At 35.3% G+C, this 24,625-nt stretch overlaps 2 protein-coding genes across 7 annotated transcripts; one reads left to right on the top strand and one right to left on the bottom strand.

The window, feature by feature from the left end:
- Positions 1-111: 111 nt before the first annotated feature.
- Positions 112-6,994, bottom strand: LOC114879060 (probable E3 ubiquitin-protein ligase HERC4). The gene is made up of 19 exons (XM_029193565.2): positions 6,703-6,994; positions 6,063-6,240; positions 5,205-5,397; positions 5,024-5,134; positions 4,831-4,953; positions 4,477-4,752; positions 4,264-4,415; positions 4,084-4,200; positions 3,752-4,015; positions 3,555-3,682; positions 3,261-3,429; positions 2,879-3,184; positions 2,622-2,801; positions 2,371-2,454; positions 2,117-2,305; positions 1,730-2,040; positions 1,392-1,541; positions 987-1,326; positions 112-923 (listed from the first exon to the last, which is right to left on the bottom strand). Exons 2-19 carry the CDS (start codon positions 6,063-6,065, stop codon positions 771-773), a joined length of 3,249 nt encoding a protein of 1,082 aa, XP_029049398.1. The 5' UTR covers positions 6,066-6,240; positions 6,703-6,994; the 3' UTR covers positions 112-770.
- A 790-nt stretch (positions 6,995-7,784) lies between these two features.
- On the top strand, positions 7,785-24,382 carry LOC114879062 (moesin/ezrin/radixin homolog 1). Of its 6 annotated transcripts, XM_029193571.2 has the most exons (11): positions 7,785-7,970; positions 9,464-9,520; positions 11,036-11,215; positions 17,786-17,818; positions 19,603-19,725; positions 20,544-20,816; positions 20,879-21,208; positions 21,583-21,825; positions 21,887-22,062; positions 22,145-22,364; positions 22,436-24,382. In XM_029193571.2, the coding sequence occupies exons 2-11, from the start codon at positions 9,509-9,511 to the stop codon at positions 22,598-22,600; spliced, it is 1,755 nt and encodes a 584-aa protein (XP_029049404.1). In that variant the 5' UTR covers positions 7,785-7,970; positions 9,464-9,508; the 3' UTR covers positions 22,601-24,382. The 6 variants fall into 6 exon arrangements, with proteins under 6 accessions (XP_029049404.1, XP_029049407.1, XP_029049403.1 ...); XM_029193574.2 differs by lacking the exon at positions 17,786-17,818 and having other exon boundaries at positions 22,148-22,364; XM_029193570.2 differs by lacking the exons at positions 7,785-7,970; positions 9,464-9,520 and adding an exon at positions 10,653-10,879 and having other exon boundaries at positions 22,148-22,364.
- The last annotated feature ends 243 nt before the right edge of the window (positions 24,383-24,625 follow it).

Raw genomic sequence — 24,625 nt, 5'->3', positions numbered from 1 at the left:
ATGTCACGATGTCGCTTTTATGAATAATCGTACAAAATACGTGTTTATTTATGAATAATGTGTAATATATATTTTGTACGACTGCTAGAATAAATTATATTTTCAACGATATACAATAAATTATATTTTTTATTTATTCATAAACTTGCTGTTGGGAATCAGAAATATAATAAGTTATTTAAATAAATGCAAATTAGCAACTATTATCGTTCATTTTTTTTTTCTACACTCGCGTTTATGAAGTAATCATTTTCTTGTTAAAACACTATACATTAAAACAATTTAATCACATTTGTTAACCTACCGAGGAATATTACATTTGATTATAATTTATTTGCTAACAATGTTCCCTGAGTTCGTCTTGTTTCCGGAATTCAAGTGTACTGTAATAATTGTAAACACTATTTTATTTTAAATAAATCATTAACAGATCTATAAAATTGAAATTTTAAAAACTGCGTTCAAAATAGCACTTTTGTAAGGAAAGCTTTATCAGATTAACGTGCATAATACAATTCAGTGTTCATTTTTTCACATCAGCACACAGTATAGCAGTGGTATAAACCTCATATTTACAACCGTGTTAACACTCGATCGCACAGAATCAATCAAATACAATATTAGAAAAATAGAATAACGATAATATAAATTCGTTTAACATCGGATATAATAAAGTTTCTATAAAATGCCCGGATTTTATTTAAATCTTGCTAAATTTTCAATCAATAAAGAATCGATCATGCACGCGTTGCAAAGCTAAAATGATAAAATTATACTAATGAAAAACCATGGGTTTGTTGAATAGCTTGCAGTAACTTGTATCGCAATCTTTCTCGGGTTTGATAGCGTGGCAGATCAAGTAAATTAAAACATGTATGAGCAACGGGTAATAGACGCTCGTCGTGCATTGGTTGTATTGTAATCTGAAATGTAAAAAATGTAAGATACAACGAATGATAGAAGAATAGAAAATTTATACAACTTACCTTGATTGCTTGCATACCCTGGATAGGTATTCTATCGCTTCCCGTCAAAAATAGTAAAAACTTTTTCTTTTCTTCCAATGTAAGTTCACGAAACACCTGCCAGAACATTATAATAGTTGGATCACTCTTTGTGTATCCTTCTTTATAAGTAGCATTCTTTTCCAATTCCTCCCAATCGTAATCCTCGTTCCCTACCACCACAGCCATAAGTTCATGACTGTGAAATAACTCCAACACCCTTCCACCACAGACTTTGTGGAAACCTTTATGAAATTTGTCAAAATGTGGTTCCACGGATTTATTTAATATATAATCTACGTATAAATCAACAAACTGTTTTCTAAAAAAAGGAAAGCTGTTAGAACGTATGCGATAATAAACATATGATGAAATGTATGCACATACTTATTATTTAATGTAACAGGAACTTTGCTACCGCCTGGTATAAGTTCAAATATTCTCTTTTCACCGAATACCTCTCTAACCACCTCAAAGTGTAAGCAAAATATTTCCTCAAAATCTTCATCTTCATAGTCAAGTATATTTTGCATACTCCTAAAACGATATTAGTAGAATTAATTGGTAATTATAAATTGTATTTTATGCTCTTATTTAACCCATTTGCTACCACGATTCCCAAATGGGGATTTGAATATCACTTGCAATAGGATTATATTAAATAAAATGTTAAATAAAAATATCAAAAATAAAAATTTGGCAGTTAATGGGTTAATATAACTTACTTAGCAAGTAACGGCGACATTTCTTTGATGTCATTCAGTCCAACTGGTTCGTGTAACAATTTTTTATACAGGGCTAATGGAAATGGTAAGTCAATGATGATAAAATTGTAAATGACAAGTCCGCAGAGAATTCCAATTAAGAAGTACATGTTTTCATCTTCCAAAGAGTCTTCGCTGAACCAAATAATTCTAGACTCCTCATATTGTTTAAACATTCCATACTTGGGATCAAGGATTTCTTTCAACAGAAGCATGAAAAATTCTTTTTTAACTCCACCTGCATCTTCTGCTTCCTCGCCGTGAAATTTTACCTTAAAATAATTGACAATTATATTTTTCAGGTTCACCCTGCTGTCTAATTACACCAATGGACGTGATTATACTTACTCGAAGAGGTTTCTTCAGGTCACTGGAGTCGTAATGAGACAATTCCATCAATGTATCAGCAACTATATTTTCTCTTGAAACATTTAACATCACAAATTGATTATGTTGCCGTGAATCGACGGAGAATGGGTCAAAGAACATTTGATTCATTACAGCCCGGGTTGCAGCCTCGTTCATCGCTGATTGCATCTGATACAGATAAATGTCTATAATAATCCAAAAATATATTGCACACAGAATAGCTTATTTCTTACCTGAATAGCTTGGTCCGTTTCAAGTAAAATGGTTTTGGCTTGGGCATCGAGAAGAAAGGGGTAATGGCAGAAGACTCTGCGATACTGAAATGAATTGTTAAAATTAACATGAATTTAAACTGATATACGAGCTGTTCACAGGCCAAAGTGTTTAACTCCACTTCTGAACTATTCATATATTAGAGTTAACCGATTTGACAAATTTGCAGCTCAGATATTTTATATTATTCATAGATGTATCATTGACATACAGAAGAAGGTCCTAAAGTCCACTTGATGTAATCACCTCTAATGTCTATATATTCTATTAATTCTGGCACGTGAAACGTGGAATAAGGTACTTTGTTCCCGGCATCGCCTTCGTTATTTAATTTATTTAATAAGTGTAATAAGTCTAAAACAACTTGTAACGTATCATCCCATATTACTTCCTACAAAAAGTATCAAAACATTTGTAACATAATATATAAATACGTTGCTTAAGTTTCCTCTTGCCAATGATTGTTACCTTGTTTATTTTAGACTTCACGTAATGTAAAACAATAAATTTATGAATTCTAACTAATCTTTCAAAATAATGCGTAGAAGCTCCTAACCACCAACTTGTTATAATTTCAAGGATCTCTGGTTTCAACGATAGGACAGCTTTGCAAAACGGTGTATGCAAAACGGTGCAATTAAGAGGATTCGCAAAACCATGATACAACGGTAATATCAAGTAAATTCTTAAAGCTTCTGGACAGACAGCCTTCAACGTGAAATAATTAGATGAGGTAAAAGAAGGGATTAAGCTCTCTGTTATGCAGGTAAATATCTGAAAACGAATAATCAATTGCCTGTAACATAGAACTTGGAAACATTTGAAATTTTCTTTATCTCTTTTTATATACCAATTCCTGAATGGTTTCGTTAACCAATTCTCTAATAATCCCGAATAGCCGACTTGCGTCATCGAGATCCACTCCATGATGCTTCTTTGTGCATCCGTAATGGGCATCTTTATTAAGTAAAAATGATCCAGTCACACAGGACTCGCTTTTAAATACCGTCTCTAAATACCTGTTAGAATATTAATGCAGAAAATTTGATGAACCTTATTATTAACAAAGGAAGGAATATAAAAATCAGCTACATTAGACACATCTGGAACGTGTACTAACTTAGGTACTAACTTTGCTACTCACGTCATAAGTTCATGATCAACAGGTGAATTTGGAGGAACTCGTTGACACGCCATCAGTTCTTCTTCGGTTATTACAAGGATCTGAGAAGATGGCTGTAATATTCTACAATCGTCCGGTTCTATGTTTGTCTGTGAATAAAACGTGTAACTGAGAAATGCGAATGAAACGTAGATATTACATAGTTGAAGTATACCTACATCTCGTGGAACCACTGTGGCGAAACAATGATCTCCGCCAGTGAAAATATGCTTGACAACATAGTTTATTTTGTAGGAATTGAGGCCGTCAAGATCCATCATTGAGGAACCATTTGGCGAAACCCATGGACCATGTACCACTTGAGGAACTGGTACACTTCGTGTAACGCTATTACCTAGTTGTCCTGCACCACCTAAACCCCATGCATAAACTCTACCTCGTGATGGTACCAGTCCCAAGGTATGTCTTTTACCGCATGAAATCTTCAAATAAAATATTTATTTAACATCCTGTATAATATAGTAAATTTAATTTTCTAATTATAATGCACCTGTGTAACTGTGCTGCCCATAAGTTCCATAACTTGACGTGGTAAGATTTCATTGGTATTGCTTCCATGTCCCAACTGGCCGTACATACCAGCACCACAGGTGAATACTCCACCGTCCTAATGTAATTCTTATGTAATATTATAAGTGAAGCTTTCACTAAAAGAATTGATAATACTTACCACTGTCAAGAAGACAGAAAACTCTTCGCCACAAGCAGCGTAACATACCCTTGCATTTTGTAGAGTTTGTAATTGACATGGTAAATTTCTACTTCGTGTGTCATTTAATCCTAACTGGCCGAATGTATTCTTTCCCCAGCCAAATACAGCCCCTGTAGAAGAATTAATACAATGGAAACAGTTCTTCATTTATTACATTACTTGTAACATTACCTGATTTTGATATAGCCAAGCTGTGGTACCCCCCACAGGCAATCAAAGAAATAGGAACACCAGCTAAACAGCTGATAAGTTTAGGCTTTATTTCGTTTCTAACGTCGGTACCTAATCCGAGCTGTCCCTCGCTATTTGAACCCCAACTGTATAATTTTCCATCGTTTGTTAATGCAAGTACATGGCTCATACCACAGGCTACTTGTACAACTATACTTGTTCCTAATGTTTTCACCATACGTGGAACAGGTTCAATTAAATTCTTGGAATTTAAACCTACAATCATATTAAAATACAATGTTAAAAGCTAATGGTTATAAAAGTATTTAGAAATATTGGTATCAATAATATTACCAAGTTGACCTTCCGCGTTAGATCCCCAACTAAACAGTTGGCCCCATTCATTTACTGCTAATGTGTGACGTGCTCCACAGGCTATTTTTTTAAATACAAATGCATCTAATCCAGGTATCAATTCTAAATATAAAATACAGTTCGTTAAATTAGATGAATACAGTATAAGAATTATTTTGCAAGATATACATACGTAATCTTTTTCTTCCTTTTTCATGCCCAAGTTGTCCATAATCATTGTTCCCACATGAATATACTTCACCGTCTTGAGTAATAACTACAGTGTAGTTTTCACCACATGCAACTACAAAACGATTATTATACAATGCTATTGTTTTACATATGAATGCTTCATCTTATAATTGAATACTTACTTTGTTCAATTTCTGTGGCTTTTTTAAAATCAACCTCACGGGGAACTAAAATATTTTCATCTTCTATACCACCCAAACCCAATTCCCCGTGTATAGTACTACCCCAACAAAACATATCTTTGTCTGTGAATGAAGTATATTCCGCTGCTATAACAGGCTCATAGGCCAAACGTCGTTTTTTATTCCAGTTTGCCTGTTTGCATAATATTATATAAGTAATGTGTAATAATTACCATATTTTTATTTAAAATCTACATTCATTTTTATATTACATACAGTTATTTCTACTTTCTTTAGTATAATGGGTATATTATGTTAAACAATAGTACTTTATTGGAGGTAGCTCAGAAGGTTGCGTCTGAAAGGTACATAGATATTATTTTGTTAAATACATTATTATAAACAAAGTAATAATTGGTTATTTTATTAGTGTGTTATTATAACAACAACAGCACTCAGGTGCAACCTTCCAAACTCTCTATAATATTAGATTCATTGGATTGTAAATATTAAATTTTAGTAAAACATTTTTTCAAATTAACACTGATGTTCTAAAAGCATGCGCAACATATAGAATCATCAAATGCAGTGAAGGAGAATGAATCTAAGATTATGATTTACTAAATCTATATCCACATCTAGGTTTACATGAAATAAAAAAAAATTATTTGCATTGCATGCCGTGTGGTTTATTATTTTATTTTGTTATATTATAAAAGTATAACTAAACTGTAAGGGATGATTGAAATGTAGTTTAACACTTCTCATGCTTGATAATACATACTTTTAGGGGATTATACAGCAAGGTAATAAATGCTTATGATAATTTTTAGATGGAAACAGGTATCAATAACTAACCATATTTTTCTGTTTCTCTCAAACTGAAAGCATCAGAGATGTGGATGGGACATGCTATTTATGAAAGACATGTGGTATGTCCTAGAAATAACGTTTCTTATAATTTTCCTATAATTAAAGCTTTTTAATACAGCATTAATGATAAGAAAAATACACTTTAGTAAGTGACAGTGTTTATCTAGAAAAGTTACATATCATTAGTAAAACATTATTTCTAATTTTGATTCTAGTTTGAATAGAAACATAAATATAAAACGTTTTGACACACGAAATTTAATTCAATTACCATTTCTTCTAATTACCATTAATTAAATTTAAAAAATATTAATTTACATGAAGAATGACATTGCGCAAAAGTTCCTACCACGCTCTAAGCGCAATGCACGCGAACAAATTTGTTTCATATCATTGTACCTGCTTATTTTATCATAAATGGAATTTTGTTCAATATAGGTTAAGAGAAACACAAGAAATTTGAATAGTTTAAAGTACAGTAATATTTAATGAATCGAAAAAGTAACAAATTAAGAATGAAAAAGTAAACGGGAAAATGAAATGCAGCAAATTTCACTTATAAGTAAATAGCAATTTATCCTTGTAGTAAGATCCACATATTACGATAGTTTTCCTCATTACTTACATTTCTTATAGACACAATTATCGTTAACAAGAACAGAAACTTTTTAATGCAGTATAGTTTAACTTGCAATATACACAAAACGCTCTTTGGGTATAATGAACAGTTAGTATCTGTTAGTATCCTAAGATTACAATCTGAAGAATAATAAAACCCAGGATGTAAAACCGCGATAAAACGTTAAATGGACAAAGTAAAAGTACAATTTATGCAAAAAGACGTGTATGACATTCCAGAAATGATGTTGAAGAACTTTATTAGCAATGGAAAATTCTGGATTAATAAAGAAGAGCCGACAAACTTTCCAACAGAAAATGATTTGCTGTAACCCTTTTCTGGAATATTGAGAACACTTATATTTATCAGTTACATCTTAGCAAACTTCGTTAAATGATCTCTTTTGAAGCAAACGTAATAATAAAGCCAATACGCTTCGGTGAGAAATTTTAAACACAAAATTTGCCATGATGCTAAGTTATAACCTAATTCTTAACAAGACCAAAATTCATATGTTACAATATACAAATATTACATTTTACATCTTGATAATTTTCCTCAGGGGGTGGTTAAGGGTGCATTTCGCGCCTCTTCTTATCATCCACGGGGGTGGCGTATTCTGGGAACATTAGTTCCCTTATGTCCACCAAAAATTAGCGGCCATCTTTATGTTGGCAGCATGGCGGTCAACCGCGCGAATTCTTTAATCTTTGATTCTCATTTCCAACTCATTCTCCACCATATGCGCAATACATTATTTTTATTTTTTCAAGGTTTGCCTGACGGTTTTATACTTTTTTTCTTTTTTTTTTTCGTATATAAAAGGTGTTCAAGCCATACATTTTACACACTATAATTAAGATTAAAATTAAACCCAAACCATAACTTGTATATTAACACTGAAACGACCGCTCACGAGATTTCTCGTGTTTCAATGCTGAGATGCGGTCCTTTAAGTGTTAAGCTATACAAATATTATTGAGAAATGATTTTACAATGAGATAATAGTTAAGTTAAGAATTGTTACATCTATATAAATATAGTTCATGATTTATCCCCCCACTTGAAGAGAGGTTAGCGAGCGGGTGGGCAGGCGGCAGCCATATTATCAGTGAGGTGTCAGTATTGTCTGAACGTGACGGGATTTTTGGGTGTGGATCATACAATTTCCTGTCGTTTTCTGCCGCGGGTATAGTGCAAGTGCAGGTGCCACCGGCCTACCGTGAATGTGTGGCACATGTGTTATAGGATTCATATCTTATAAACACAATAATGTAAGTTCAGGACACTGAAATGTTTAATAATCGTGACAATGTATTAAGCGTTATAATTGTTTGAACAAATCAGTTTTAATAACCATTCTCGAAATATCACCTGTTCCAATATTGTTAGACGTTTTTCTACTACATTATATATACATTTATTTCCAGATTTTGTTCGAATAAACTAACCTCTTGCTTGTTAACCTACATATGATTATTTCTTTGAAGTTATAAATCATCCTGCTACTTGTCTGATCATTTTATTCTGTCAAGGTGACATCTTACATCCTAATCGTTTTTTTTCACCTTGTATGAAAGAATATTCACATAGAGGAGCGGACCACTTGAAACATCAGATTTTATCAATTTGAACGAACAATTAATTGTTCGGTAGAGTAAAACAACGTTACAATAATCAACCGCGCGTATGGTGTGCTTTAATTGTAACGTGAAATACTTGGTGTCCAGTGAATCGTTTGGTAGTTGTCTCTTTCCTTTAACGTAAAATGAGACAAGAGGAGTCGGGAGATAGGATACATGCTTACATTTCTGTTAATCCTACGCATTTCGAGCTAAGCTCAGCATTCAAGTACATCAGTTTCCACCTATGTCCCGATCGAACGTGGTAAATATTCCTTTGGTGTAGAAAATTTGATGAAATCAAATTCACGACTTATTTGTCGTTAAATTAGGATGTATTTTTGAGTCAATGAGAAACCTTGAAGGATATTTCAAAACACTAGTTTTTTTTTCTCACGGCGACATTCTTCTCGTTCATTCCCTTCTTATGCGTGGAAACTTTTACGCCTTCCGTATTTACATTTTTTTCAAATTTCTCTTTCGCAACGCAAACATCGCGTTCGAACGTGCCCCGTCGTTTCATGGGGAACTCGAATCGAAAATCGAAGCTTTTACTTCGCCGAGTTATCGAAAGATGCGGTTAGACATTTGCGTAAACAGTGGTTTTCTGACGAGTATTTTGGACTTCGGACGCAGTAGTCGGAAACGGTGACTTTATTAATAGATGCTTTCCATCTCCGTGCATCGCGAAAAGTTGGACGGATACGTCGCGCGAAAGTTCCCATTTTTCCTCTTGATTGTCATTGACAAAAGTTGAAAGATACCAACGGTTCAACGGACCCGCTGGTCCTAGATAAAAAGGGGAATGCTAGACACACATACTATGCAGGCACTCCTTACTGCCAGCGGATGTCGGTCACGCGAATTTACATTATAACCTGTCTCTTCTTCCAACATGGATGCAATTCCCTAATGTACACGCGTCATTTCCGTTTTTTATAAAAAAAAAAAAAAAAAAAAAAAAAAAATATATATATCTCATTTCATTATATCGCTATGAATAAATTTAGTACCATCTTTGTTTCACGTGTTACCTAATGATACTTATGAAAAACGTTACAACCTGTTGCTGTTCGAAATATCAATCTCACAGTCTGCCAGTTACATATGCTTTGTTAATTGTAATTCATTTTTTTTTATTACAGATTAATATTTTTGTTGTTTAACTCGGGAAGACAAAAGCCGCCACAATGCCGAAGACGGTAAGTGCTATTATTATTCATAGGGACAAGACATAAAATTAAGCAGCTTTCTACTTAAATAGATAACAGTAGATAAGGGATCGTACTTTTTAATAATTTCATTGAAGTTTTATATTTTGAAGTGTTCAAACGGTTCCGTGTCCAGGACTCCCCCCACTCCCTGTTCATTATTCTATAGGTTATGATTTTGACGCTAGTTACAAAATTCTCATAGATTCATTCTTATTTTGTGACTGTTTGAAAAATACACGGAACGGACCTTAAACCTGAGAAAATATTATCTTTCTTTGAAATTCAATTTTCAAGTAGCACGCCATGTGACCGTATAATTTGGGCCGCCGCGTAGCTTGAATATTAACACATTACCGACGGGGCATTTTAAACGTATATTTCAATAAAACTAGAATTCTCGTATCCCGTCGGTAATGTGTTAAGATGAATATATTCAAAATTTCGCTTTTTCACAGTCATAGAGGTATTTTAAAAATATAATATAAATTCTTTTCCTTCTGCTACGGTCAGAAAATCTCTTTGAAAATCTGTGGGTCGGGTCAGTGGCGGTTTCCGACGGAAGTCGTTGGTATTGTACCGTAGATTATACAAAGGATGTAAGAAACGTTTTAAATACAGAGAACTCTGCAATTTTTAACCCATGAAAGGTTAAAAAACAGAATTATTTTAAATAATAATTAGTAAAAAAATTCCTTTCAATTCACCCCCATTCACAAATCCGCGAATTTGAAATTGTGAGGTTAGGTTAGGTTGTACAAAATATTTGGATGCTTTTATTATGGAAAATTTCCAAAATAATTTACACAGTTTTCTAGATATAGAAAGCTTAGTTTTCTCCGTGTAGTTTTTTTTTACCTTTCCATCACTGGTCAATGGTTTCGAACGGTTATGTATCGCTGAAGAGATACTTCGGTACACCCGGTATTTCAACTAAACGCTGATTGGTCATGGCTATACGCACCGGCTTTCTCACGTGACCACCTCTGTCCCTCTCGTTTCCGCTTAAGGATCCTCCCTATAAGTTAAAAAGAGAAGGATAACAATGCACTGGTTGCGAGAGAGAAAAAAGTGGTGGGGGAAAGACGCTGCCGGTTGCACTTGCCCCTTAGAGCCCATTGTCCGTTCAGAGCCGGCAAACGCCAACAGTCGAATGGTTTAAACCTTGTGATACCGTGTGTTGATTCATTCTGAAACAGTACATAAATTTGCAGTGCATTGCAGAGATTATTCGTATCGCGACGCGTAATCGTTAGGCGTTTATCAGTGTATCTAATTTAACTAGGCGCGTTTGAATTCCTCGGGGCAAATTCGCGTATCGTTGCAGCCATGGTTGCCGGGGCTAAAATGGTAAGCGTTTGTGCCCCTTGGCATTGTCCTTTTTTCGGAAAGCGTTATTAAAACGAATATTCAGTGAACGCGGTTATATGCGGCATAACTTTTCTCTATGACATCGTTTATTTCGTTACATAGTTTCTGATCTTTTATTTCTTTTTGCATATGAAGATGAACGTCAGGGTGACGACAATGGACGCCGAGCTGGAGTTTGCGATTCAGCAGACGACCACCGGGAAGCAATTATTCGATCAAGTTGTAAAGACGATCGGACTACGGGAGGTGTGGTTTTTCGGACTTCAATACACGGACAATAAGGGCGACTTGACGTGGATTAAACTTTACAAGAAGGTAAGATGATTGGTTATTTATTATTCCCCTAAATCGCTCAAGGCGGCCCTTTTTTGAAAATCGGCCCGGAGCGTCTCGAGTGCTTAGGTAGACGCTTCAATGTAAACTGTGCTCCGTATTCGCTCGCCAGTGGTATTATCACTTGGAAAAGTCATTGCTTTCACGATATAATTGATCGTAAGACGTGAAGCAGAATGATGTATATACAATTTAATGTGACATAGTTATTTAAATATTTTAACATTATAGGTCTTTAGTAAAAGAAACGTTTCTTGGATATCGAATAATTATTCAAATAGGAATGTTTCCTTTCTTTTTTTTTTCGAGTCTATGAAAATTTTCAACGTCATGAATGAGATGAATTCAGACGTTTGCGTCAACGCGATAAAAAAATGACCTAGGGAGAGATCTTAACGGATGCTGATGTCATCGACTTTCGTAGGTTAGCACGTTGGGTTACGCGTTCATTTTGCATTTGACTCTAGTTCCGGTGGTCGGTTGAAATTTTATGCCCAAAACTTAACCTCCAACATTTTCGTTCTTAAGGGATAGAGGATCGAAGAAGTGAGGTTATAATAATTTATTACCGATTACACTTAGATATCGAATAATTTGTATTCAAATTTCAAGCTTTTTAAATAGATTTGGGGGTTAGCTTTCGATACGTGATTCAAGGTACAGTTACGAGCAAATTGATGTTCCATTTGCTTTCACCAAGCGGTTGATGACGCGCCTTCACCTTGACACAGTCGCGTTTGTATTTTTATTCACTCCTTTCTGCCCCCTCTTCCAACATTTTTTGCGAATTGATTAAAAAACCTGACCATCTTTATCGAATCTTGTAAAAACACTTATTTTCTTCCTTTTTTGTTAGAATAATATTGTTTGTAACAGAAACACGTGGTCGTTCGGTAAAATTCGATTTGACTAAATATAGACGCGAAGTGCCGCTTTCGATATATCGATAACGATGAATCGAATTATCGATAATCTTTTGATATTGATCAATGGCGGCAGTTTTAATATAAAAATAGAGTTACACATCATCGTATTATCGTTAAAGTGTTAACGAGACATTATAAAATAAAATAAAATAAATATTTCAGTAATAATTTTTCGGCAATAAATTACATTTATCTAATATGAAGGTAGGAACAATTACTCCAAATTAGAAATAGTAATTTCTACATAACGGTCTATTTTGTCGTAGAAAATCACTTTGACCTTTTATTTATTTTTACATTTGAGATTAGATAAGGTAATTGCATTATCTGCAAGTGTAGACAAAGTCGTACATAGTCGTGCCAAGTATCCGCATTAACATAAACAATAAATAGAATCACAGTAAAATTACATTAGTTTTCCTAAGTGGAATTCGTAGCAAAAAGCATAATCTATAATGCCGCGTGTGATCTTATCAATATGATTGTGTTGAAAAAAAGAAAAAAGCGATACATTTCTGTTATCGGTGATTGCTTTCAAAGCCCTTTAAAAGTATTATCTAAATAAATTCCAAGTGATCCAATCATTTCATCTTTATTCTTTTCTGTCAAAATTTTGAATCCCTGTTATTTTATTTTAAATCGTATGTCCCTAAAATATTAGAAGGTAGAGAAAAATTGAATTAGATAAAATTAAATGATATTGAACGGAGAGTCACGTGATACGTGCATCCGTTCCGGAAGTGGAGGCGTTTCAAAGATTTCAATCTCTAAGTATCTGAGAACCTTCCTTTTTCTTTTCTTTAATTAAAACTGCATCTTTACGTTACGTGCACGTTACGAAACATAATAGTAAATTAAATGATATTGCATTTTTGACCATCTGGTTATGATACGACAAAATACATCTCCGTTTAAATTCTTTATTTTTCCTTTTAGACCAGATAACCTTTTCTCAGTAGATATCTCGAAATCAATTGGTAGATTTGTTACTCTTCTATTAAGTCAATAGTATACAATGACCTGATATTAGAACTGGGACATACAGACTCGTCTACCCGGTTAACAAATTAAAAATGAATGTGTCGCTGATTTCTTGAACCGCTAGAATATCCTCTTAAGTAGCTAGCGTCAGCTTGACTCCAGGTCGTTAACGTTTCATAACGATTTTTTCTTTAATAAAACGATTACACGCAGCCGGAAAACGCGATAACGAGGGTGGTGAAGAAAGAGGTGAAAAAGAAAGTTCGAAAGCTGAGAGGTTGCTCGGACTCGGACACGGATGACGACGAGTTTGAGGATGACCTGGTAAGCGACGACCAGAAGGAGAGACTTGATTTTCTCGTCTGAGAAAATCCATATTTTATCATGTGTACAGTCTCTCGCACAGTACAGCAAAAATTTAGTAATATTAGTATAATATTATATTCAATAATGTTAAATACGAGTTATATTTTATAAAGAAAACGTAACTCTTGAGAATTGTGAGGTATTTGCAATTCAAAATTTCGCGCGCATAGGCGCGCCGATCAATAACCCAGTGCGCATGCGCGGTTAGACAAGGACGCCAAGGGCTACTGCGCAGCGATCTCTTTCTATTCTTTATAAATGTATTTTTTACAAACTTCCTATTAAAATAGCAATCGATTTCTTCGTTTTAATAGAATCATAGCATTCTGATTATCTATATGTTCAGCAGGTTCGTTGAACAAAAAATTTTTTCTGTCATAATGAAGCGGAAGCTTTCAATTGACTTGCGTTCTTACTGCTTCGTTGTTATCCCTTTCAGCTATGATTAGTTTCTGCAGCAAAGTACACGTTGGACTAGATACTTTTTCATATCGATCGTATATTTCAATATTGTGTTTAACAGCGTAGGAAAATATTCGTGGAAGCTTAAGCTTCTGGCGTGTTAGGTTACGTTGAAACTTGGATACAAGATGATGGTTTCTCTTCGCTACTTATTAACCCTTTGAAAGAGGTCGCACGTTCAGATGCAACCAGTATGAATCACGAGTCTTTTGTTACATGCATTATACTTATTTCGATTGTGATGCACGCCTTTTACCAGGCGAACAATTATATTAACCCTTTGGCTACCATGCGCCATTGCAATGGCTTCCTGCTAAACGATTTTTCTGAACGAAACACCGCTATGGTATTCTTCTTTTCTTTTACGATATAAAAGCGATAATTTGAGTAAAATTATTATATATGTTTTAAATTATGACCGTAGTTAAATAATATAAATTTCTTTTCTTGACGCACCGGGTGCGTCTGTAGCATTTTATATAGGAATAGAACGACGCACCCGGTGCGTCATACATATTGCACGACGCACCTGCTGCGTCACCATTAACGAACGAGTTAATTATTTATTGTTATTTAGAATTACAAGTATTTTGAAAGGTACTGAGATTATTTATCTTCATAAATGTAAAAAAATTCTGATTATACACGGTTATAAACATCGAACCGTAAAATTGTTTTGATGTCAAAGATAACGCTTATCATCTGAACTTACTAATCCACGAAATAAATTCGGAAAACTGTAAAGTAAATCATTGTAGATTAATAATATCGACCGGGGAGTAATTTTTTTTTCCTTGAACCGCTTCAAATATTGCCGGCTCATGTTGTATAACGTTTGTGATCGAGGCCCATAAATGCATAAATAGAATCTACTAAGAATTTCGAGTATATCTAAAGGCAACAATTCGTTGCCCAATACGCGTCATCATAGATAAAATCCACGCAGCCTAGCGGGGAGGTAAATTGTTAGGCAACAATCATTTACCTTGGATTTATGATACGTACGCGTTTTGTACACAAAAGTACCATTTTTTTAGGTCACGAGACGAAAAATGGGGTTAATTATTACGTTAGGGACAAATATGGCGCTAGCATAAATAAAAAAAGAAATAAAGAAACTGCAATGGCACATTGGAAGTACATAGCAGTTGATAAAAGAATTCCTAGGGAATCTCTAGGGAAATCAATCAGTACAATATCAATCATAGTGTCCGTTCGTCTAGTGAAAAAGCACTGACTTTGGAGTCCAAGTTTAACCGCAGCAAATATCATAAATCTAATTATTTAATAAAAGCGTTAAAATAATTAACATAATCATCTGATAAAAGCTTTAGAATATTCAATAATTTAGAATTTCAATAATTTATTTGAAATTACAAAATACACTAGACGAACGGACACTATGATTGATATTGTACACGGAAATAATAGGGGAAAAAATTTCACTATGAAATTTCATCGAAGGCTCGATGATTCAGAGATGAAAAAAACCCAAAGAATTTTCCGGAAATTAAATTGCAACCGCAGATGGTACGGTGAGTGCATCTCGAAGGAATTACTGCGAAAAGTGCAGGCTATCGAAACGTCCTTGCAATATCGTGCCGATAGCATAAACAGCTTTGCTGATGGGAATGAGAAGGAAAAAAAAAAAGAATTGAAAAAACGTCACGCAGACGTCGAAAAACAGGCTGTACAATCGTAGATGGAATAACGCGTGCCAATTACCGATGCCTGCAACGCGTTACGTAATCACAGCTACGATCCACAGGTAAAGGAACGCACCTGTGCGCAGGCTGTGTTCGATTCGCATGCTCCTTGCGAGCAGCCATTATTCTCGGACGAGGTCGATTTTCTAGAAATCTTTAATCGACTCTAATAAAGTTCTTGCAAAGTTTAAAGACACTACTTTGCTATTATAATAATATTTCTGGAAATATTTTTTAATTATATGGAATGACATTTTTTATAGCAACCATTTTGCTTAATTAATTTATTACTATTATTATTATAGTAATACTGATTAGTGATTTATTGAGAAAAAAAAGATTGCAGTTTTATTCAGAAATATTCACTGTTAATTGTTAAGTATCTCTGCGAAGAGGTTTATAAAGATGTAAAAATAGCCACAATGTAATCTCTTATCTTTAACGAAAAGTTAACAACTCATAAATTACCATTCTTTATACCTGATAATTCCGGTGAAATTGCACAACGTTTAATGCGAAAACTTAGTTCTTTCTTTAACAAGCATGTGAATAATTATTAACTAATTGTTTCCGGGCGAGTATCGATTATTCCTTGTTCAAAGATTTTGTTAAGGAATTGGTTTGAATAATTTATCTACTGTTTCATTAATTTTCATTCCAACTAAATTTTCAATATTTTTGATACTGTAGTTTTGGCCAAGGATCCAAAACCGTTCAAGTCTCCTATGAATAGACTTATATACCGTCCCAGTTTTGCGTCACAACAGTGAATTTATTTATCGATGATTTCACAAATTTTATTCAACATTAAATTACATTTCTGTTTGACATTTTGCAACGTCTCGTTTCGTGTATACAAGTGCTTGATTCACGGGGAAAGTTTGATCATGCATTCCATAATGTCCACGCGTTATCTGTAACGTGAGATTACGTGCAAGTCTCTCGTTAAAATTATTATAGTGTCCTTGGAGATTCAACACGAATCTCCTGTTCTTCAGTTTCGTTTATTAAAACTTTAAATTTGAGAATAATTTTAAGGACTACGGGTTGGCCGAAAACTAACCTAAAACTGCTTATTCGCATACTTTAACTTTATCGTATTTTCATTCTTTGAACGCATGCCAACCGCAATACTAACAATTGGAAGAGTGGACTTTCATTCTTGTCTAGGGTAAGTTACTAATATTTTACTAAACGTCTAGTTACATATTATGTTGCACCAACCATATATTATAGTATTCTGTGATACAGTAGATTGGTGTATAATTAGATATTTTAGCACGTTGATTGTCGTGGGGGGTTGGGAAGAAGAATAAAACAGGGCAATAACCCCTCCCTAGATTTTCTCGGAGTACTATCCCTGCACGTAGGCAGCCCCGCGGACACTGACGCTGCAAGGGCGGAGGCGCCGTATATACAGGGGTCTGCGCCTCCCCACCACTCGCGCGTAACCGTTTACGCGGGGAAATTTAAATCGAAAAAATTGACCATACTCGATACTGTACAGTGTAACATGATTTCATGACACAAAAATACTACAAAACGGCACTTAATTTAAACGGCATATCAATTTAAAGCGTAAGGTTTAATAAAAGCGATCGAACGTCTACATTTCACGTATAACGTTTTCGAATCATGACTAACTCGATTTATCAGCGTCCTTGGAGCACGTTTCTTTAATATCCGTGCGGAATGACACAATCGTACTGAACGAAATGAGGACGTGTTTGAGAAGCATATCACGAACTTTGATTTCAAATAATTTACAAGTTACAAGTTAAATTTATTATTGCAATTTAAATGGCCCTATTCGAACTGGATGTAAATAATAATTTAGAATTTATAGTTATACCCTATATTGTAATCCCACCCTATTATTTATTTATTTAGTTAATTACACGGGTCAAAAATAACCCTTTGGTAGCAAAATATTTTGTGTCTTGAATGAGCCGATTTGGGATGATTTTATTAAAAAAAAAAAAACATTTCTTTTTTTGATTGTGAATAATTTTTATTAAAATAAAAATTTCTTTTTCGAATCATCTTCGATCGGTCTCATTGTCGACGTTCCTGAATTTCGGGAAGAACTTTTATCGGCGAATAAATTGCAGGTGCTACCGTGTGGCCTTCGAAAAATCTGGCACGTAAGACTGTAATTAAAAATTTTCTATCCCGTAGACGTGAATTGAGAAATAGTTCACCTCCCCCTCAGCGTCTGGATTTAAATCCTCGAACTAAATCGTGTAACAACCCCCCGAGTTTTCTGTCGTAACATTTAATTGAAATGTGTTTCTGTTTGGGAGAAATGTCAGCATCGATAAATTAACCCTCGGTGGACGCAGAGTCATTTTTATTCCTAATTAGTAACGTCATTATGAATAGCAATTAAGTTAATGGTCCATTTTTTTTACGGGTCAGAGTGACCCTGCGTCCATCGTGAGAGGGTTGAACAGTTCATAATAAAAATCGTATCGACCCTTTCAATTTTTCAAACGAAATCGTTCATTTTCTCAGTCAGAAATACCCTCATATTTTTCTCATCATCAAATTATTAATTAGTTTTCGAGGATGGATATCTCGACGCTTGGAAAAATTATTTTCTTTTCGTCATTTCACGATAATTGCAATCACCGCTTCTTTTATCACCTACCTATTTTGAAAGAATCAGACACTCTGATAGAGACAGCAAATAATTTCAGAATTAATATAAATTTTCTACAAGTTTTCATACAGTGTTACAAAATATAGTTCAGTAGGCTCTTCTTATATGGCCACATTTTTGGCAATATAACGAGAGTCTCGGAAAAACATTTATTTTTCTATTAGTGTCTAATTAATTTCAATTCTCATTTACTATTATTAGCTGAACACCCGTCACTCTAGTCTTAACGAGTTCAAATAGTACGCTGTCCATCAGTGTCTCTCGTAAAAGTTTGTATGCTTGTCGCACCTGCAGCATTCTCACGCCACGCCTCCTGGTCCTCCTCTTTTTTTTTTTTTTTCGAATCGTCCTTGTCCATGGAATTATGTAACCATGTACAGGTATCAGTAAACCATCATGAAATGCCGTATCGTTAGCATTGAACCGAGATGTCAACCGCGGTCAAGGCGATCCTGTGCAAAGATCCGATTGACACTTCCGCCGGTGCAGTTGCGGATGCACTTCCGCCTCGCTGCAACTTGCAAAATGATTTTTCTTTTTAAATTACAATTGGAAGAAATTATTATTCGATTCGGATCAAATTTACAATAATAGTAACAGTTAAAATAAATGGAGAACTGCGGATGCACTTTCGTCTCTTGCAACTTGCAAAATAATTTTTTTTTTTTAAATTACAATTGGAAGAAATTTACAATAGCAGTTAAAATAAATGGAGAAGGAAACGTAGTTGGTTGAAGAAATTTGGCGAATTCTTATTTTCCATTTCACTGCACGAGCTCCACTTTTTCTCCTCAGATAAGATATTCCTCGTATCGAACAATTGCGTAATTCGATTAAAAATGTCACCGTGTAGTCATTCTCAATTAATAAAACATATTGTTTTGTATATCGTGTTCGTATCTTGAAAAAGCGAAGTCTAGCAATGATTTTAGGCGCACCTTTTATCGCCCATCGATACACGTCTCGCGATTGTTTTCGTCTAAAGCCGGTTAAAGATACTAATCGATGATGCGATTAGGGAAAACCTATCGACCATCGTATTACCTCATTATTTTGCATGCGATTTTAACCGTCGGAAAAGAAATTAATCCATTTGTCTCATAAATTATAACATCTGAACGAGATGGCCCCGTGATTTTTTGCATTCTGCACGTTTTCAAAACGATGGGTTTGTTAAATTTTTATTTCAGCTTGTCATTTATGTTTTTTGAAGCTTTCCCGACGTCGCACCGTGATTCGTTTATTAATTTAATTCGAACGTTTTAGGTGATGAACCAGGAAGTCAAGAAGGAGACTCCGTTGCAATTCAAATTCCGCGCCAAGTTCTATCCGGAAGATGTTGCGGAGGAGCTCATCCAAGACATCACGCTGCGCCTTTTTTATCTTCAGGTATAGTCACCTGTGCAGAAACGAGGCTGGATACATAACCGCCTGTTATCGTTTAATTCGTCTGTCATTTGGATCATCGTGATACGCTGGAAACTTAATTGCATGTTATATCATACTTAAAGCGATTCTTGAATAACAATTTATCATGGTCTTTTAAAACTCTGATAATCTAATATTTTCCAAGAAATTAAAAAAAAAGGAGATTCCTTAGTATACTAGACTCTCGTTATATTGCCCCTGAGTGGCAATATAAGAAGAGTGCTTAGTACACTAGATTCGTTATATTGCCCCTGGTGGCAATATAAGGAGAGTCCTTAGTTCACTGGACTCGTTATATTGCCCCGAGTGGCAATATAAAAAGAGTCCTTAGTACACTAGATTCGTTATATTGCCCCTGAGTGGCAATATAAGAAGAGTCCTTAGTTCACTAGACTCGTTATATTGCCACTCAGGGGCAATATAACGAGGGTCCTTAGTTCACTGGACTCTCGTTATATTGCCTATGAGTGGCAATATAAGCAGAGTCCTTAGTACACTATGGCCAGTTATGGGCAATATAACGAGAGTCTAGTGTACTAAGGACTCTCGTTATATTGCCTATGAGTGGCAATATAAGGAGAGTCCTTAGTACACTATGTCCAGTTATGGGCAATATAACGAGAGTCTAGTGTGCTAAGGACTCTCGTTATATTGCCCCTAAGTGGCAATATAAGGAGAGTCCTTAGTACACTATGGCCAGTTATGGGCGATATAACGAGAGTCTACTGTACTTGAAAATAATTAAATAGTTAATTAACGCTGTTCTATAATGAATCTAGGTGAAGAACGCCATTCTTACGGATGAAATCTACTGTCCTCCGGAAACGTCTGTACTATTAGCTTCCTATGCGGTCCAAGCGAGGCACGGTGATTATCAAAAAGGTACACACACCGCTGGTTTCTTAATGAACGACCGTTTGGTACCACAACGTGTCGTGGACCAACACAAGATGAGCAAAGAGGAATGGGAAAGTTCGATCACTAATTGGTGGCAGGAGCATCGTGGAATGTTGCGCGAAGATGCTATGATGGAATATCTAAAAATTGCTCAGGTAATAATTTATTTATTTCAACTCATCGATGCCATTATTTAACTTCATATTCTTCTTTGTAGGATCTGGAAATGTACGGTGTGAACTATTTCGAGATACGAAATAAAAAGGGCACAGATCTTTGGCTAGGCGTCGACGCGTTGGGATTGAACATATACGAGAAGGACAATAAATTAACGCCAAAAATCGGTTTCCCCTGGTCCGAGATCAGAAATATATCGTTCAACGATAAGAAATTCATTATTAAGCCGATCGACAAAAAGGCGCCGGACTTCGTATTCTTTGCGACTAGAGTTAAGATTAATAAACGAATCCTGGCCCTTTGTATGGGAAACCATGAACTGTACATGCGTAGACGCAAACCAGATACAATTGATGTGCAACAAATGAAGGTACATTATTTTTAATGGTACACACTGTACCGCGCACGGTACACTTCCCGAGGGAGACTGGCGATTCAGGGGAGGTGGCTCCAAATATAAAGAAGTCTGCGACCCCCCACCACTTGCATGCAAACCTTCACGCGGGAAATTTGAATTGATGTTTATGTTATTATTCATATTTCTTAGTTATATGCTAAACCATATAATATTTAATAAGTAAAACTTACATTATTTGTTTCCAAATCACTTTTAATATCAATATCTTCAAAATTAACGTCTCAAGGTATCAAGAATTCCTGCTTCCCCTATAAAGTCATTTTCTCCAGGGAAGCCCACTGTGCTGCTGTTACAACTGACGAATACTACACATTTACAATTTAAAGGCTCAAGCAAGAGAAGAGAAGATCGCGAAGCAACAACAGAGAGAAAAGTTGCAATTGGAGATCGCTGCGAGAGAACGGGCGGAGAAGAAGCAACAGGAATACGAAGAGAGACTTAGAAATATGGCAGAGGAGATGGACAGGCGGCAAGCTGAATTGAACGAAGCTCAGGAAATGATCCGACGTTTGGAAGAGCAACTGAAACAGTTGCAGGCTGCGAAGGAAGAGTTGGAGGATCGCCAGAAAGTACGTAAATTTCAAATTCCTTTTATGAATCACAATTCTATGTATCTCGTATTTTTCAAAGGAACTCACGGCTATGATGGAGAAACTGGAACTTTCTCACGAAATGGAAGCAGCAGAGCGTGCTAAGCTCGAGCAAGAAATAAGAGCCAAGCAAGAAGAGGTACAACGTATACAATCAGAAGTGGAGGCTAAGGATGCAGAGGCAAGGAGACTGCAAGAAGAATTTGAGGCTGCCAAGTATAAATGATTTCTATGCTTTCTTTCTTTTGTTTAACGTCGAATTTCTAGCTGTATTTTAACTTTTATCATTCCGAATAAGTAGATTGAGGCAAGAGGAAGCTGATCGGGCATATCAAGCTAATACAACGCCCCACCATCATCACGTTGAAGAAAATGACGAGGGTGAGGAGGAGGGTGAAGACGAGGTGCCTCACGGCGACGTTACTAAAGATCTAGCAACTGACGAGTCTATAATCGACCCAGTCGAAGAACGGCGCACCTTAGCGGAAAGAAACGAACGTCTTCACGATCAGCTTAAGGTACTTATTTTCCATTATATTTGAAACAAACACGTGGGTGTGTTTTGAATAAAGAAAATGATATGTTCCAGGCATTGAAGCAAGATCTTGCACAGTCACGCGACGAATCGAAGGAGACTGTTATGGATAAAATTCATAGGGAAAACGTTCGTCAGGGCCGTGACAAATACAAGACGCTCCGTGAGATTCGCAAAGGCAACACTAAACGTCGCGTCGATCAATTTGAGAACATGTAAATTATGTATCCATTTGCCTCCTATTCGCCTGCCTGTTTCATCCTACTTTGAATTCTCTTCCAATTTTTTCGCGAACACATGGAACTCGGTAATCGCTAATTTATGAAAAAGACATAACGGATTATTCTCTGAATTGATCTACAGAAAGACAATTTTGTGAAACGTCAAACGTGTTATCGTTTTAGAATATTTTCCTTTTTTTTTTTTTTTCGAGATGTTTTGTGGTAGAAGTCGCTTCCAATTTACAACGATCTACGTAGTTTATACGTGTACGAATATTTTTCGACGTTGATTCTATACTCTGAAGTACAGTTTAAGCATGAAAGCTCTCATGGATTGGCAAGGAACGCGACGAGCGACCAACTTGCGCCGTCTTCCATAATCTGCTTCCATTGTAAAGAAGTTTTTTCGTGAAAGAAAGAAAAAAAAGAAAGAAGAATGTTTATATATTTTTTCATAACAAGTAAATTTTCTTGCTGTTTTAGCTACAAATTTATTTAACGTTGAATCGTAATAACCTTCGTTATCTTAGCTGATGTTGCTAGCTGATGTTGTTTTCTTTTTTTTCTAATTAAAGATCTTTTTGCTAAAATAACAAGAAAATGCGTGAATATTATTTTATTTTTATCTAACAATTATACACAGTTTCTAAGCACCGGCGCGCCAGTATTTTCTTTCTCAAAGTATTACTGTTGGTCACCGAGCGTAACGCCACACATGTTGACTCTTCCCCGCTGGTTACCTATTTCGTCGCGGTCCTTATCACGTCGCGTACTGTCCGTCCTTGATAAGGATTTGCCCGACTAAAAATATTTTATATTGTTATTTGTGTCATCGCTTGCTTTCGTTAACGAATATAATTATTAATTTTTTTTTTTGTCGATAGCGGTCGCTCCTACATCCATCAATATTTTCATCTTTTATTATTACTCGTCGTTTTATCATTTATGATTTGGTAGATATAATCGGAACGATAGACGAGTTAATATTTTTAAAGCAGCACGGTGCAATCACCATTATTATTTAGTGAGTTATAAGTAATATTCAAATAGGTTGGATAATGTACACGCGACCGCTTAATTTATGAAACCCGAATGATATCCGTCTTTACAATAAATATAGAGAGGTTAAGCACGATGTATGAACTGTTTAAGAAAAGGTATATATATGTATACTTTTAGTACGAACGAATTTCAACTACTGATTAGTAATTTTATATTGAACACACTTGTGGCCTTTATTGATATACATATATTGAAGTACTAATAATCTGTAATATGATATACAGGGTGTCCCAGAAAGAGTGTTAATCCTTTAAGGGGGTGGTAGCTGGGCTGAATCTCAACATTTTCCTTTGCGAAAATGTTGTTTGAAGCTTCGTTTTTGAATTATTAAGGAAAACCATTGGCCAATCAGAGTGCGCATGGCGCGCGGGCTCAGGGACGGCAGCTTCGACTTCTGATCTCGCGCGCTATGCGCGCTCTGATTGGCCAGTGTTTTTCCTTAATAATTCAAAAACAAAGCTTCAAAGAACATTTTTGCAAAGAAAAATGTTGTTCAGAATCATCCCAGCTACCACTCCCTTAAAGGACTAACACTCTTTCTGGAACACCCTGTAGAGAGACGTAGGAATATTGCGCGACTCTTTGTATTGCATACCTTCAACATAAGGTAATTGCGCGGTTCCTATAAAGAAAAAAAAAACAATGGATAGGTATCAAGAATTTTGAAAGTATGAAAGGGTGAATGTGAGAGAGAATGCGACAATAAAGAATAACGTAAGAAAGGTGAAATATTAGAAGAGCATATATATAAGATATGGCTGTCTGGTACGCCATAGAAATTTTAAAACAGCTCCTTTTTAAAGAAAGAAAAAAAGAAAAACTGTATGGTACGATTAAAATCCAACAAAACCTTTAAATGCTGCCAATGTTTTTTTTTGACGGAATGCAAACAAAGAGCGTTATCGTGAAACAAGACAATTTTTTCTTTTTGCATTAATTGAATAAGGAAAATGAAGAAAAT

This window comes from Osmia bicornis, chromosome 16, assembly GCF_907164935.1.
Source record: "Osmia bicornis bicornis chromosome 16, iOsmBic2.1, whole genome shotgun sequence".
Classification (NCBI taxonomy): domain Eukaryota; kingdom Metazoa; phylum Arthropoda; class Insecta; order Hymenoptera; family Megachilidae; genus Osmia; species Osmia bicornis.
Note: the sequence above shows the minus strand (reverse complement) of the source record. Positions and strands in the feature narration are given on the sequence as shown.

Coding starts and splice junctions, on each gene's coding strand:
- LOC114879060 (XM_029193565.2), bottom strand. Junction 3,683..3,751: donor CCACAGTGGTTCCACGAGAT/GTAGGTATACTT, acceptor TTTTATTCACAG/ACAAACATAGAACCGGACGA. Junction 924..986: donor AGGGTATGCAAGCAATCAAG/GTAAGTTGTATA, acceptor TTTACATTTCAG/ATTACAATACAACCAATGCA.
- LOC114879062 (XM_029193569.2), top strand. CDS start 10,859: ATGGTTGCCGGGGCTAAAATG. Junction 19,726..20,543: donor TGCGCCTTTTTTATCTTCAG/GTATAGTCACCT, acceptor TAATGAATCTAG/GTGAAGAACGCCATTCTTAC. Junction 21,209..21,582: donor TTGATGTGCAACAAATGAAG/GTACATTATTTT, acceptor TACAATTTAAAG/GCTCAAGCAAGAGAAGAGAA.